This window comes from Tubulanus polymorphus, chromosome 3 (assembly GCF_964204645.1).
Source record: "Tubulanus polymorphus chromosome 3, tnTubPoly1.2, whole genome shotgun sequence".
NCBI classification, from domain to species: domain Eukaryota; kingdom Metazoa; phylum Nemertea; class Palaeonemertea; order Tubulaniformes; family Tubulanidae; genus Tubulanus; species Tubulanus polymorphus.
The window spans coordinates 8,771,655-8,788,426 of NC_134027.1; the positions used below are offsets into that span (position 1 = coordinate 8,771,655).

General features: G+C 39.1%; 2 protein-coding genes across 2 annotated transcripts in view; one reads left to right on the forward strand and one right to left on the reverse strand.

Moving 5' to 3' along the window:
- Positions 1 to 16,772, reverse strand: part of LOC141901313 (stabilin-2-like) — a 50,985-nt gene that overhangs the window by 27,815 nt on the left and 6,398 nt on the right. Inside the window, exons 16-20 of the mRNA XM_074788472.1 lie at positions 16,570 to 16,722; positions 16,235 to 16,294; positions 15,969 to 16,064; positions 14,911 to 14,997; positions 14,567 to 14,678 (exon numbers count right to left, since the gene is read on the reverse strand). Of these exons, the coding sequence (XP_074644573.1) occupies positions 14,567 to 14,678; positions 14,911 to 14,997; positions 15,969 to 16,064; positions 16,235 to 16,294; positions 16,570 to 16,722 (508 nt within the window). The remainder of the gene's footprint in view (positions 1 to 14,566; positions 14,679 to 14,910; positions 14,998 to 15,968; positions 16,065 to 16,234; positions 16,295 to 16,569; positions 16,723 to 16,772) is intronic.
- On the forward strand, positions 10,469 to 13,112 carry LOC141902337 (sex peptide receptor-related protein 2-like). The gene has a single exon (XM_074790011.1). The coding sequence runs from the start codon at positions 10,533 to 10,535 to the stop codon at positions 11,706 to 11,708; it is 1,176 nt and encodes a 391-aa protein (XP_074646112.1). The 5' UTR covers positions 10,469 to 10,532; the 3' UTR covers positions 11,709 to 13,112.

Sequence of the window (16,772 nt, forward strand, 5' to 3'; positions counted from 1 at the left end):
TCGATACTCTAGGAGCATCATACGACGAAAGTGTAATCTGTGTTGGATAAGAAGCTTAACCATTTGACAGGAAATATTTCCTATCTAACTGTCTCCTATTATGTTCTTTCGATGGATTCACATTCCTAGTCAACTGGCCATCACCTTAAGGCTGACCTGCGCTAAGCTTTATGATATCGCTAGCCAAAACTGCACTACACTTAAGATTATTTACGCCTGCGAAAAGTAGCCATGAGAAACTTGACATCAATGGAAGAAAACTGCATACAGAAAGAACATCATTCAAGAGAAGGCCTCTAAGAAACTTGTCATATTGTTTCCCTAGGTTGCCATTTAATTGAAAAATCTGAAAGCCCAAGGTTGTTTCCCTGGGTTGCCATTGAATAATTTCCTTCCCAATGTATTCCATGTGCGGGGGTAATTAACATTTATAACGTGCTTTCATTACCAGAAAAGAAGTAAATAAGCCAATATCGTAAGCTATAGTAAAGCTTCAAATAAATTCAGTTGTTTCATCGATTTAAGTCTTTTTTGGTAAAGCGTAAGCCTAGATTTGGAATTAGTTCATAACGAACCTTTAAAAACGGAATTTCTAGTCCCTACACTTTTGTAATCTCCTCAATAGCCTGTTTATGGATTAAGATCTCAGATCTGATCGTATTTAAACAACCACATATCCTTTAGCAAACAGACCCCGAAATCTAAGCCCACTATAAAACAATCAATACCATCCACTCTCCAATAACAGTAATTAGGGTAAAATGGTATTCGTAATATAAGTCTGCCTTGAATGTTAACTGCGAAAAATGGTTCCGAATGATTGTAGATCAAACGATCTATTAACCTACATCACAAGCTCAAGAATTCCCTGCACATGAAAACCAAACAATAAAACTCACTCTGATTCGTGTGGTGTTACAAACTCTTGAAAATTCTGATAAAGGCTGTACGGGGACCGTAACTGTTTTCTTTAAAAAAACAGTTTAGGTCCCCTTACAGCCATTATCAGCATTCTATGTTATGTAGAACCATTGATGAGTTGATGGTCAATATACATTAGCATAGTTTCTGCGAATTGTTGGTTTAATGCAAAATGGACATTTCTCGAATAGAAGTCGATCTTCTTTTGATGGAAGCGTGTCCGGGGACATCATATGAAAAAAACTTTTGGAATTTATTCTAAGATGATGGATATCCCGAGGTAAGATCGCCAAAAAGTGTCGATTTTATATGAATAATTTTACTCCTAAGATATTATGCCATGATGAATTCCAAAAAGTTGTAGATTAAAGAAAATTCCCACCATACTTGCTGCCCTGTGGGCATTTTCATTAGATTAAAAGGTTTCCAAAGATATTACTCAAAGATAATATCTCAGAGGAGTGAAATATTTCCCAAAATTAAAACCCTTGCTTAATTCATTCCGAGATGATACATATCTCAAAGAAAGCCAAATTTTTCAAATTCCAAATGGAAATATCTCCAGGGTAGCCGGTAGTCGGATTTCTATTGATTCAAAACACTTTGGAAATTATAACAATGATATCAAGTCAGAAAAAAACGGACGCGGGTTCCCATCTATAGACTTAGTGTGCCAAAGGGGTGGCCTTTTCGGCTCAGTCGTTGAGAAAAATCCGATATCGCAACGGCACGCCTATGCCATTCCAATTTTTTTGCAGCCAACACAGGCAGAACAGCTCTTGTGAACTTTTTATACGGTGAAGACCTTGTGGCCACAACGCAAACATAACTGTGGTAAAATATGACCTGAAGGAGAGCTTGCATTCGTAGACAGTACTCGGAATATAGCCCGTCAACACGGCTTTTTCCCCCATGATTATTGCTGTATCTCAAGATTCGTTCATCCGACACGTGACGACGGCCGCTAACACGCAACTATCCGCGAATGATTATTGAATTTGTCTGTTCTCGCGCGTTGTGAGAAATCAACGGTCGGCGCGATCGACTCGGTTATTCTTCGGTTGCCTCGGCGATGTTGAAAGCGCGCGTGCAAGTTTACGTAGTCGTAGAAAGCGATACTTTATTGAGGAATTGTGTTTAATCAGCATAGGCGATGAATTCTCCTCCGAAATGACAAATATTTACGAACGGCTTTTTCCCAGCGCATCATTTATCTTTGCAGAGGCGCAACTTTACTTTACGCTCTATGAATATATTACCTCACAAAGCTTAATTCGACTGGGACTGATGTGTGAACTGGCCTTAGAATAGTTCAATTGAAAGCATTAAGAGATATTTGCGTCTCGAAGTGGTAAAACGATAATATCAACTTGTCCCGTCAAACTCAGGACGACTAAGGTCTGATTTGAAAAACGAGCATATGATCGGTGGACTGCCAGGGCAAGGACTTCGTAGTTGTCGACTAGGGGCTAATAAACGACGTGTCGGCCATCTTGGAAATAGGTCCGAACTGCAGCGACCGTGAAGAAGACTGTGAATCTTCTAATATGTTATTGTAACATAATAAAGATGTTCATTTATTGTCAAATTATTTAAGTCCATTTTTGATATTGTGTATTTATCTGCTCCGTGCAAATTTCTTTTCTTGAGCAATAAACTTTGAATTGAATTTCTCAGTCCCGTGGTTGACTATTTACGGACTATTCTTCCAAGTAACTGGCATTCGGTTTCACTTAGTTCACAAAATAGTCGATAACCAAAATTTTCTTCTGTCAGTCCTAACGATATGAACGTCAGGGCCAAATTCCAGTTTTCGAATCTCGTCGACAAGTGGTCGGAACTAATAACCGAATGCACGTAACTTCCGAACTACGTATTTCCAGAATGTAGACTAACTGACATTCAGTTCCACTTAGTTCGACTATAGTCGACTAACTCAGATAACCGAAGTTGGCCCAGGTTGATTCAACGACCAACCTGGGCCAACTTCGGTTTTCGTAGCTAGTCGACTAGTGGTCGAACACACTATAGTTCGGTCGTAACGTATTTCACAGTGTCGGCCATCTTGAACCTAGGTCCGAACTGTAGCGACCGTGCTCAATTGCGTGGTCGACCATTTCCGGACTATAGTTCCGACTAACGGACATTCGGTTTTATTTAGTTCGACTATAGTCGACTAACTCCGATAACCGAAGGTGGCCCTGTCGATGATACTCAAACTTTTTGTTGGCCACATATAGTTTTAGACTTGTTTTTATGCACGTTTTGTTGGTTGTTGAACAAGCACGAGATCGTTTGACAGCAAAATGGGTTCTGTAGAAAAACGTCTGATTGGCCAAATCACTAGTAAGCACACACGGCGACCAGCCATAATTATACATATTTATAGAACATACAGTGTGTGGTGATCTTTTGTGTATTTCGCAAACTGTCGACGTCAAGATGGAAAATACCCCGGGGAGCCCATTTCTCAGTGTGGTACTTAAAGCATGGATCTCGTGGAAAGTATGAAAGTTTTGCTTTGTCAGGCCCATGCTGCGATTTTCAAGGATTTCTTCGTAAAAATATCCGCTACGGTATGAGTAAATGATAAAAGCTAAATGAAAATGGTCGGAAATTGAAAGAATGGGATGGGGATGATTTGAATCACCCTCGCTTGTCAGTGTCTGATTGCCTTCCGCCGAAGCTCACACCAACCCAAATCCTTTACTTGCCCAATATTTGGGCGGACACCATACGTATTAAGCCAATCAGATGCGTTTTTCAATGGCAAATTTGCTACACACACCCGATTGGCTAGATATAGACTGGTGGCAAGCGAGGATGGGTTGTATACGATTTCCAACCTCAAATCCTACCACATGTCGGGGATTCAAACTATACAGTACATGAAATCTTGTCATACCAGGCCTTCACTACGACCCTGGACACGATTATTGAATCTTGTACATGTATGATATGAATCCTGCACTTAATCAATTGAAAATGCAAACATCGAACTATACAGTTTGCGCATATAGTTGTATATTGTTGAACTATCGGCAAATTATTCATTCAATAATTCATTCGCGGCGTTGATATTGCTTGCGATATTTGAAGATTTATTGGCAATATGTTCGAAATGTCAAGATTATGAATTTTTTCAGCTTTTCATTCGATTTATTATCTGTCGACGCTGTCTATATCCGTCCTGATATCAAATGTCCCCGCGCTGCTATTAGGTTTTTGTCTCGGATATAAATCGTATGAATCGGAGTAATCGAAGCAAGTGGATGAAAATCATTGATCAGATGAACGGACATATAATGTATGAAGGAACTGTTGGAAAGTTCTACATTCCGAGTCCGTTACGAAAAATGATTAGCTCGCTTTTACTTTCACTGGAATTGTAATACGAATCCAGATCTACAGTTATAAGTTAATATCTAAGTAAGATAGGTCATTACTCATTGAAAACGAACTAATTTTGATTGAAGAGTTAACTCTAACTCACACTAACTTTGGAACTGGATCCATGCTAAGGTTTTAGTACATTTCCATAGCACTAAGCGCATATCCGGTTGACTAAGATCCGATCAGATTGCTTCTTTGATCTTCAGTGTCGATTTATAAGTTTTCTATGTCATACAAGTTATCTAAAAATTCACTCAATAAACAATATCAATTAAGAATTGGCAAACGCCTATCCTACACGCTAACACAACACATCTTATTCGTGACAGTAGATTTGATTTGACTCGTGACAAGAATTAATCTAATTTCATCCACGCTCTAATTGAAAAGAGAAAGAAAATGATGCCACACAAATGATGTATTTCATCTAAACGTTATAAAAACAACTCAACTAATCATCACTTTTCAATCACGTGTCCTCTTTTTAGCAACGGCTTACCCCGTCAAAGTGGTTTGTCTCACGACTTGCAGGAACCGCTCGCGATTCATCGATCGTCATATCTAAAGTGTATTTGATGACACGATCTATGACAACTGTCTACGAATATACTATACATAAGTGAGGAATGATGAAAAGATTAAGTAGCATACAGTACAATATATCTTAATTCTGCGAGTGATATCGTTACGTACAATGAGTCGAGTAGAACTAATGACTCGATTTGTGCTTCGTGGGGATGGAAATATTCTCAACAAGAATAGACGAAGAAGACAGACACATTCCACATACAGAAATAATGATCGAATACATGAGCTGACGTGACTGAATCCTTGGGAGTGGGTGTAATGCAAATAATTGGAATTCTTATTTTACACATTTACATCGTCAGCTTTCAACAAGATACCAAATTGACTGCGAGATGATAACGTTTAGAGAGCTTAACTAATAACTAACTACAATCATACGAAAGAATGGAAAAAAGAGAATGGGAATATTTGACATTATCGCATAATTTTCATTGGGCAATATCTACCAATGTTGGTTAGGGTCGTATTTCGCGGGGGTATTTGGTATTTGGAAAAGTGCCCTCTGCAAATATTATTGTTACATCCTATAACTGCCCTTTTCGGGTTTCTCTTCCCCCTACCCCCCCCCCCCATCCGATTCAAATGCTAGGTACGACCCTGGTGGCTGATATTACTGATGATATTAGAGACTTACGGACAAAGTGCTTCTTGAATTTGCACACAGTCACAAAACAAGCCAGAAAAGCACTTCTGTTTTGTGATTTTGATTTCTTTTCGCGCCGATGCGTTATGCGTGGTAGCTTGGATCCGAGCATCCACATACCCAACGTCCATATCCATCGAATGTCAAAGAAAAAACTGTAATAATTGAGACACGTATTTGGATTGTCTTCTTCGCGGATCGTTCAATTATCAGCCAATTACCCATCCATCAAAGATGGAGGATGATCAAAACTGTTACCACACGCATTAAAAAGTTGACGTCACGAGGATTTACGCCTTCTAAGCACGTCGTCATCATTTCAATTACCACAACCCCTTTGAATTAGTCTTTGGCAATACGTTGTATCGGATGCACTTAACTCTCGACCTCTGCGTAACGGGGATTGAAATTGTTGTTTTACTTTTCCTGTACCAACGATCACTTTACATGTCATGTATATGAGTAAATGGAAAAATTGGCGCGATGCCTTTGCTGCTGTCAGGTGTCATACCTCACTGCCATACAACAATGCTCTTTATATGCCGTCATGTTCGGGGACTTTTCCTGTCATAAAGAAATAATCATTCTTTTTCGATGATGAGAATTTATATGAAATATTCTTTCGAAACATGCGATTTGGCTTAATGCCGAATTTTGCGCACCACCCCTGTCCGAGTCAAGACCAGTAACCTATATAATCCAGGGAATAAAAGCCACTTGCCCGGGGGTAAGCATATCTGAAATTTCACTTACCCCCTCAGAAAACAACGTGTCCTACACAAGCAGTCCGATTGGTGGCACAATCACCAATTGTATCGAGCGGAAAGTAAAATTGCAGTTGCCCGATGGACAAGTGATAATGATAGTGATAACCTACTTGCCCTAATGAAATAATGATACTTGTCCCGGGCAATCGGACAAGTGCGAAGATTAGACCCTGTAATTGGATCAAAATGGCATGTGTCGGGGACTGGCCTCAGCTCATTTTTTACCCGAGCTAGAACTTGCCGCTACTAGTTTTAAGACTTCTTACGCCGAGGTTGGAGTCCGATTACACAAAGCCCCGTAATAACTCAATCAAATCATACCACAGCTCTGTCAATTACAATAACCTCTGGAGGCGCGTTATCTTTTCCACTTTCGCGCATGTTCGCCGCAAATTGACTCCGAATCGAGATGAATTCGACTCGAATTTGCATCGATCTTCCACGACGGAATTGAAGCAATCAAATTTCAATGGCCAAACATCGGCGCGCTAATCAACGCACAAACATCTTCCTAACAGATTGTAAACACATCTACCATTGTCGAGAAGTTGAAGTTTTTTTACTATTTCAAAGTTTGATTTGTAGTTTGGCTGCGGAAAACGTCATTTGGTAATTCAATTTCACCCAAAAGCATAAAAGTTTCCTGTGTAATAGTTGATTCAAAAGAGGCGAGTAAAAATTCAATAATACAATCGATTAAATTTCACTATTCAATATCCTAAGCCCTATGCTTGTTTGTTATCACTTACCAATTAGTGATACACACATGGCAGATTCTCAAGCAAAATCAGATAAAAATCAAGTAATTATAGATTTCCAAGACTCAGCCTATCGGTATGGAATAAGCAGTTGAAGAGTTGTTGTGTAAAGTGGTTAATTTAAAAAACTTCCATATAAAAATACCTCTTTCTTTATATTCTTTGTGTCTTCATCAGTCGAAAACTCTTCTCCGAAACTCTTCTCGTGTCAATTCCTGCTCGTATATGTTGGAACAAGATTTGACTTTTACTAACTGAATTAGTAGAAATTGTAAACAGTCCTGACTTACACTTGTGTCAGCACCTGCGCAACCGTAGCTTTACCTCTGCATCCGGCCCTTCCTAACCTAGGCAATATTATATGAATAACGTGTACCTTGTAAGCCTCGATGCAGACTAAAATGATTATTCAGCTTGTAACACCTGCAAGCATTTTCATGGACAAGAGCCGATTATTTTTCCAGCTGCTTTGAGGTTTGAATTTATTAATAAGTTTTGGAACCTGATGTCTGGCTTTATACGAAGAAAGCACACGCAATATTCTGATTCTTGAACAGCGACTACAATTGTTTAAGTTGCAAAATTTACACTGTTTACCGTGAAGAGTTCTAAACCCTTGCGGTAATCTGATGTTAAATACTCGACGACCTATTCGACTATGCGTCAACTAACGGAGAAGTCGAAACGTGTCGTCTGGTGGGTTATAAAAAGGTTCACAGACTCATCAGGTCCGATGACAGTATACAACGGCGACAGACAGACCGACAGCTGAGTGATGAGTCTCATCAATCACAAGGACATCTAATAAGTACACATGCAGATGGACATCGCCATAGCAGGAATGTGTTTATCACCACAGCAAAGATATATCAAACATGAATCATCAAATATATCGACATATAATAATCAAATTAGCAAGGGGTTGACCATTAGAATAAACTGCCCGGGTCATATTTCATATTCCGATGGATGAAAAATAAATCGTACGACCAAACTCGGAATTTCATTAGAATTATCGATACATATAAGTCTTCAAGGATTCGAAGTGGCACGTACGCAGGAATTTAGATATTCTATTTGTGCGACAAACATCAAAACAAAAAACTGCTGTGTCGTAAATGAATCAACAGAATCGCGCAGCGGGCTACAATGTATAATTCAAAACGTTTCTGGCGTAAGATCGACGGATCATCATTTTTTCAAAGAGGTCACGGATACGCAGAATCGTGGACGCATTTCACGTCCGAAATATCTTCGAAATTAGTCTTGTTCATTACGGTCGGAAATCATGATTGGAATATAGCGAAATCAACAGTACTGAATACTGAATAGCACAGCATATTTAAAAAAAACAGAAATCGAATCCGATTGAAAGAAAATGAAACTGATATACCCGATGGAATTTGAGTGTATGTAATTCGTTTATGTGTGGGCGACCGGACGGGAATATGCCTTGTGGCAAAATTCTCAAGCGGATGAACCGACATTTTTAGACTGACATTCAGCTGCAAGAGAACACAGGTCCCACACGTCACAAATCAAAACAAATCCTGACATAAAAAATCATAAAAAATAAAAATAAATTCTCGCAAGCTCGAATTTATTTTTATTTTTACTCACTCAACCTTTCAACCTTCGATCTGAAACAAGACATATATATATATATATATATATATATATATATATATATATATATATATATATATATATATATATATATATATATATATATATATATATATATATATATATATATATATATATATATATATATATATATATATATATATATATATATATATATATATATATATATATATATATATATATATACTTACAATTACTCTTATATTCATATATGAACATTATATAAATGAAATCAATTTAAATAAAAAAATTATAAGTTTTGGTATGTTTGTCAGTAGCATATATCTGAACATTGCCTCATGCCGCGACAGGTACTTCGCTGGTTGGTATAAATCGATATTTACTTTAACACCCGCGTACTCGATAAATGGAAGCCACTTCAAGTTATCCACGACAACAACCATTTAAAACCGGCACCTAATGATTCAATTTCCTACGAGATTACATCTTAAAATTCAAGTGAAGATTGTCTCTAAATTTAGTAGACCCGCCAGAGGAAAATTAATGCCCGACACGTTCGCGGCATTGTTTTCAGCACGCTGCTATTATTACTTTTACTCGGTAATTGCCGGAAGTTCGAAATACACGAAACACGACGATACGTTCGCTCGCGTGCATACGAGATATGTGAATCGCAAATGGACCCATTAAAAACATCTCATCAATTTACTATGAAAACTTTGTATTTGTCGGATGAGTGATGAAAATCCTGCGCCCCGCAAAACCGCTATTTTCAATTAACTTGTTTGGTTAGGTGGTAATATTTCATTTTGAGTTCTACACTTACACAAAGCCGTAAGCATACACTTGTAGCACTCACTTTAAAGAAATTCAAAGCAGGACTTTTATCAACTATTTGATGTCGGCTTCATATTTTTCGACGACAGCCATCAAAGTAAATGGGGGAACTGCAACACACGACTACCCCGCCCATCTGATAGATGGATTGACTAACATAATTCAGTTTCATACAACAGAAGAAAATGACATCTACTAACCATGGACACATGGTTATATACAATATGTCAGTTTGTCCCATTAAACCAGTTAAATTGGAATAGACTAGTTTTGTGACCTCAGCCCATTATTTTAATCTAGTGATAGGTCAATCTCAAGGAAAGGGGGCAGGGACAGAGCAACATTTTTCTAAACATTGAGGACATCCCAAAGTAATGAAGATAAGTGCTTCAAAACATAAAACTAATCTTTGGTGCGGGTGTGATTAAAACCATCAATAAAAAATCATGTTTGCAAATGACTTATAGAAATGACAGTACAATGTATCAATGCCACAGTACCAATTAGCAATTTACAGTATAACTTTTATGCGTGGTCCCAGTTTTTATTTTGTGTATTTTCTTCATTATTGAAAGTATCAACCATTTGGTAAATGAAACCCGCGACACATTTTCTAGGGTTTTTTGGTGTTTGATGTTCAATATAAACCAAAATTGTATAGTCCGTATTGCCGATTGATTATTATAGCTTATTTTTGTTTTGTTTTTTTTAGCCTCGGCAACAACAGAAGCCAAATAAACCCACCAATGATGAGATGCACGAAGGACATCGCTTTAAATTAACATCATATCGCTTAGAATCTGCGGTTCTGTGACATCCGAATTAGGAGTCGCCGAAAACGAATTCGGGAAAGTTTATATGTTTGTGCCGTTATGCATGCTGTGCCGCAAGGCAAAATGGAACGTCAACGCTCTCGCTAGACATGTGCGGCGACATTGCGCTGCGATGCGCGAATAAATTGTTCGATCAAAAAAAATAGTTCGGCTGCATAAGCAGCCTGATCATAGAAAAACAAACATGGCATCGGCTACTGTGGCAAACGACACAGTTCTTTATGACTACAAAGCAAGCTACGACGGCGCTTATGATGATTATTACTTGTATAAAAACATTACCACCGGACATATTACACAACCAACGCACAACATTGGCAGAGGTTACGACATCGTGTACAGAACCGTGCTTCCGGTTGTACTTATTATCGGCATCATCGGAATTATCATGACCGTCGTTGTGCTGAGCAGAAAAACCATGTGGACATCGACGAACTGCTATCTCACAGCGTTGGCCGTCGCCGACTTGTTGTTTTTGATCATTTTGTCGACGCGCTTGCTCGATTTCATCGACAAAGATCATCACGTGCACATGTTCGTCATCTATTTCCACTACGCGAAGATCGTGATGAACGCGAATTTGTTGGCATCCGTCTGGCTGACGGTCGTGCTAGCCATCGAACGGTACACGGCAATCTGCAAACCGTTACACGCGACGATAATCTGCACGGTGAAACGCGCCCGCATTGTCATCGTTGCCATATTCGTCATCGCGTTCGTTTGCCGATCGCCGAACTTCTTCGAAGCCTACGTCGTCGAAGAATCGAGTTTGCAGATTCCAAACGAAACCCAATGGCAGTTGGCGTACACGGAACTTTTTGATAACGACACGTATCATTCCGTTTACACGTGGCTCGTCGACGGAATTCTAACGGCCATCTTGCCGTTTCTAAGCCTGACCGTGTTGAACATCTTGCTCATTTATGAGCTGCGCATTTCGACTCGATTCATGCGTCAGAATCTCGTCCCGATGCACGAAATGGCGAACTATGTCAGTCGCGAAGAAAGGAAAATAACGATGATGCTCATCAGCATTATAGTCGTGTTCTTCATTTTACAGGCTCCGTACGTTGCGTACAACGCCACACTGGCGATCCCCGTGCTTAATCGGCGTATCATGAAGATTCCGGGATTTCAGATTTTTCGGTACATCGCGATCGCGTTGATCGCGATAAAGACGGCGGTGAATTTCGCGTTGTACTGCTGGTTTAGCGAGCGCTTTTGGACAACGTTCAAGAAAGTGTTCTGCATCGAACGGTGCATGACGAAATACCACATGGGCACGCGAAAACAGGAGTCAAACGGTACGACTGGCGGACAAAAATACTCCTTCTTTGCGAGCAGGGAGACATCTTTGTAAAAAATATCAGGAGTGACGAGTGTGGAGCGAGGAGTGGACATAAATACTCCCTACATAATGAGCAGAGAAAGAAACATCTTTGCAGAATTGCGAATAATCGCCACTATTTAAACACCCTTTCTCGTGCTGATTTTGTTTTCTTTTAGCAACGTGCAAAATGTAAATGGAAATCAGCTTAATTATTGAATAGCGAAAACTGCTGGAACCAATATCGTTCGGTAGAAATTGGCGTCTGCATTTTGTGAAAAAGGCTTATTAAAATCAGTTCTGTGAGTGCATAGAGTGGGCGCACTGCTGTAAAAACTCTGCCTCCAGAAATTAGGGCCGTGGGGTGACAGTTGGTGCAATGCTAACATAATTCTGTGAGAATTTGTTGCTTATTGGTGAACTCGTCGAGAAAAAGTTTGCCCACGAAACAGACATGTAAAGATTCAAAGGAATCGTGTATCGAGAAATTGTCATTAGTCATCATTACGAAGAAATGCACACACGGAAAATGCCATCAAAGTGGTGGTTGATATCCATTGTTCCATTTCATCTTGATCATTTTTATCTTCGATTGCGTATCACGGGAAGCTTTGGGACACTAAACACTTTACAAAATAATGGATTCGTTATGATTTGTTAATGACGCGTATAACGCAAGGTCGTAAAATATTCGGCCGAATAACGACTGGAAAGCAATTCGTATTCTGCCAAATCATCGCTCTATTTTTGTATGTGTTCATATATCAAACTCAATGGATACTTCTCAAGAGGTGAAAAGAACAAATAACCTACTCGCTGATTGGTCTTTCTAGTCGAGTCAGTGGTCCGTATTAAGATTTGCTTAAGATTCACTTAAGCCACTTAAGATTATTAAGACCAGATTATCCGATCGATCTTAACAAACTTTTGCCGACCTTAGTCGATTCAACAATCGCTCCCTTTGTCTGAATTCAACGAAGTCCTTTTCATCATTCAAATGCATTCTTGAAGACGACATTGTTGTCATCGCTTTGCTGTCGTACTGATAAACAATCACCATGAGGGCACTAAACCGTGCTTTAGCTCTGTTGGTGAATAGGTTCTTCATCAACCCATAAGTATACCGCTGATAGGTTTTCCATTTGTCAAGAACAACCATACATAGCCTCTTAAGGGTTTAATGATAATACTGCAGTCAAAGACCAGCTTGTCTGAAACACATGCACGAAACCATTCTAAAAGATATCTCACAAGTAGCAGTACTACAGCGGTTCCAATTAAAAAAAGACTCATATGCTATCCATATACTTAATAGGTTCTGTTTAAGGTGGGAGAAGGCCAGTAAAGGTCCTAAAAATATAAGATTATCCGTGATTTTATGTGCCGTTGTATCAAGATATTGTTGTGTTATGTTTTAATAGGGGAACGGGAATTCATCGAGGCTAGTCTTAATGAATGGTTTGCTCTAATTTCCATCGACTAAAGATTAATTTGTTGATCGTTGATAAAATGAAACTATAAATTGTAATAAACGTTTATTGTTTGTGCTCAAAACGCACCGCCTTTATCTAATCGCTAAACGTATGTCCTTGGTCATGATGATTCTATAGAAATGTGTCATTCGCAACTGATGTTCATTCCACCTTACCGAGAGACGTTGTGCATCCAACCGCGCACACTTAACCAGTTTTACCAGTAGTTTGGTGAGTCACTACTGTTGGAATGGCATGGTCAAACAGCAACATCTTAAAATCTAGAAGGGATACAATAAAAAGAACACCACGCCGATGTTATCACGTACGACAGAGTCCGAAGATGAAAATCAAACGACTCGCCTGAAGGTGCGCGCGTCGGAGAGAGAATCTCGAACAGATCTAAGCAGAATTTTTCTTATCAACTTTAAATCGTAGGCCACTTTCCAAGCGATCGAAAATTCTCCGCCAACAGAATCGCATAGTTCCTCACCTTAACCGTAACGCTGGGGGATTGGGTCCGGTACTTTCGGTCGATACGCCACGAAACCGAGAAAAATAAATCAATCTATACCAGACACAGGTTTTTTCCAGACGAGACTGGATGATCCGGAGAAGTAAGCTAATGCCCACAAACCTAATTAAGTCACCGTGCACACCTGCCTTCCTGTGAAACTATCATCAGTACAGATGGTGACAATATAATCACTGAACCGCGCGACATTGCCAGATAGACGTAATACACGGTACGACAAGCAATAATTCATAGCGGAAAATCAATGCTCATTTTCATTTGCTATACGTAATTTCCAAAGGTCAAAAGTCGCATCGCCTTTAAGACTTAAAGCAGGCGCGCTTATACAAGAATCGTCGAAAAGCACAGAAATGAAAAAACATATCGGAAATTAATCTCTCTATCAAGATTCATTTCCTCGTATATAGATGCGCTGGCGATCGAAACGGAAAAACGACGAAGAAAAAAAACCAACTGAAATGGAAATATTATGTCTGCTTATAGTGAAACTTGCTCGCTGTTCATTCATTCAACATTAATTAACCGCTGAGAACTACGACGTTCGATTGTGATTTGATTCGAAGGTGATGCAATTTCCGTAATTTGACTCGGGGCGAAACGCTATTCACTCGTGGAATAAATAAAAATAAATCCTGTTTTTAATGTGTTCACATTGAAATGAACACCTCGGTCCAATACGTTATTAGACCAAATTCCGTGGTCATGAGCTATTATGAGATTGTTTACGGGGTTATGTCAAAGGAATTAGTTCCGACGAGATATTATGTAGATAAATGCATTCTATAAAATTTCTAAAATTATTGCTTAGTGATTTTTACGTCATGATAAAACGATGGCCTCTGTCCTGATATCGAAGAAAAATTTCTACGACGCTGGTAACTTACTTTTGGCGCAGTTCCGCCCATATTTTTTCGGATCAGTGCACTTTTGGCAAGCTGTGCCAGTGAAACCGTCGTCACATTGGCAAGTACCGTTTTTATGATAACCATCATTGCACTGAAAAAATAATATGTATAAAACCATAAACCCTGATAACAAACTTATAGCAGGATACGGATGTTGGACTTATCACGATGCGCTGACGTAGGCTCAAGCAAACTGTCAGACGTCCCATGTGGGTTTCTGATGGGTAAGATGATTGATGATTTTACCATCCCCAAACCCAATGATCGTTAAAAGTTTTCTTAGGTGATATTGAATCAGGGATTCGACAATAAGAGGTTATTACCTTGCCTTTACCATTACACGGATTCAGAAACCCTCCAGGGCACGGTTTACATTCATGTGAATAGAAATTTTGACAACATCGTTTGTGCTGTAAAAGTATAACGTTTTCAAAATCAGAAAAAATAATAATATGTTAATACATGACACCAAAAAATACAAAGAAGTATTTTCATTTTCGAAGATGTATTAATATCAATAATGTTATCATCAATAACTCCGTACATTTACCACCTATAGGAAAGTAGAAGCAGATTGATTGGGTGGCAATCACGAAAAGCGAGACGTACGTAACATAACTTGGGACACAATATTGTGTGTTTCTTTAATGGTTCTCGGTTCGGCAAAGCGACGTTTTCGCCGACACTGTGATCTAGAAACATCTAATCTTAACAGATGGAATGATATGTACACGGAAGCATCGAGTCGCTACATGAGTTTGACAACGTCATTAGCCATGGAACACCAGTTAAAGAATAAGACATCAAACAATGACACGTCGCGCAAATCATCAACTGGATTTTTTTCAGAAGTGATGAACCACCTAGTTCAAGCAGATTAAGCATCCACGACTATCTAAAGTTATCTCAAAGATCAAAACAGGCAATAAATTACCGATGCCGAACAAGCCTCAGCCACCGGAAATTGGATTGATAGTTCGAATAATAGGTTTTTTCTGATCAGCTAAGTACTGTACAAAAACGTTTTCGTTTCGAACGCAATAAAGGAAATAATTTCCATCCACGATATGTGTCTCAGCCTTCGACTATTTCCATATCCAAAACAATACGCTGAATATCAGGTATCAAGTAAAGTTGATTGAATTGAAATAACGGGATTTTCTACCTCTTCGAATTGATCATAGCGCACCAGCGGCAGATCCAGGGGAACTGGTGAATGAAGTCCACCGAATGTTTTTGAGTATTCTTTTCTACTTTTTCAACAAAGATAATTGGTGCGTTTCTGTACGGTAGTTAGTGCCCCTAACACTGCTTTTTGGGACGTGACTCTTCAAAATTGGCCTCTGGATCCGCTCCAGAGCACTATACTTAAACAACTTACTACGTAGGTTCGATTGCACATCCTTGCACATCCAATATATGCAGAGTAACGAACTCCTAGGTTTAGCCAGTATCGACAGCCCGATACAGTGTGTTCCTTCAAAACGTAAACATTTGCTTGTTAGTATGCTGCTAACAAACCCTTATCATCAAGGTAGATTATTTCAAATGACATTCTTCAATAGTATCCACGGATTTGGTGAAATGTTATGTCAAAATGAGTATGCGTATGCGTATTTACGAAACTAACGATTTCTGAGAACTTACTAGAGGAACATCATCCACAGCCGGACAACTGGGTTCACGATGACACGGACCGCAACTTCCCTGATCAAGTATAAAAATACATCTAATAACATATAGGCCCGAAATTCTAAATCTAAGAAGTTTTGTGAAACTGACTCATATGTGTCTGACTGATACGGGGATTCGCCAGCTACTAACATTTTACAGAAGATGTTGCACAGATGTCTCTAATTGCCTAGACCCGATGTCTGTATCATTTTTTAAGTCATGGACGAAATTCGAAATATTACACCCGTTACTATTGGCACTATATTGAGTTGAGGCGTTTAAAGATCGAGAAAATGTCGTCTGATTACCCGAACTTGTTTCGTAGTAGAAATATCACATCTATGCGGTAACAAATCCATACCAGGTGGAATAAGAATGCCGTCAATGTGATGGTAATAACCATTCCGTGCTGGAACATCCGTCTGAGTAACGTTTACCTTGCCATTCAATTGTATTTGACCCTTGAATATCGAAATCGATTTGAAATGTTCAATTCCGGCTGCATTCTTTG

Excerpts from the sequence above, each read along its gene's own strand:
- LOC141902337 (XM_074790011.1), top strand. The coding sequence starts at position 10,533 with ATGGCATCGGCTACTGTGGCAAACGACACAGTTCTTTATGACTACAAA.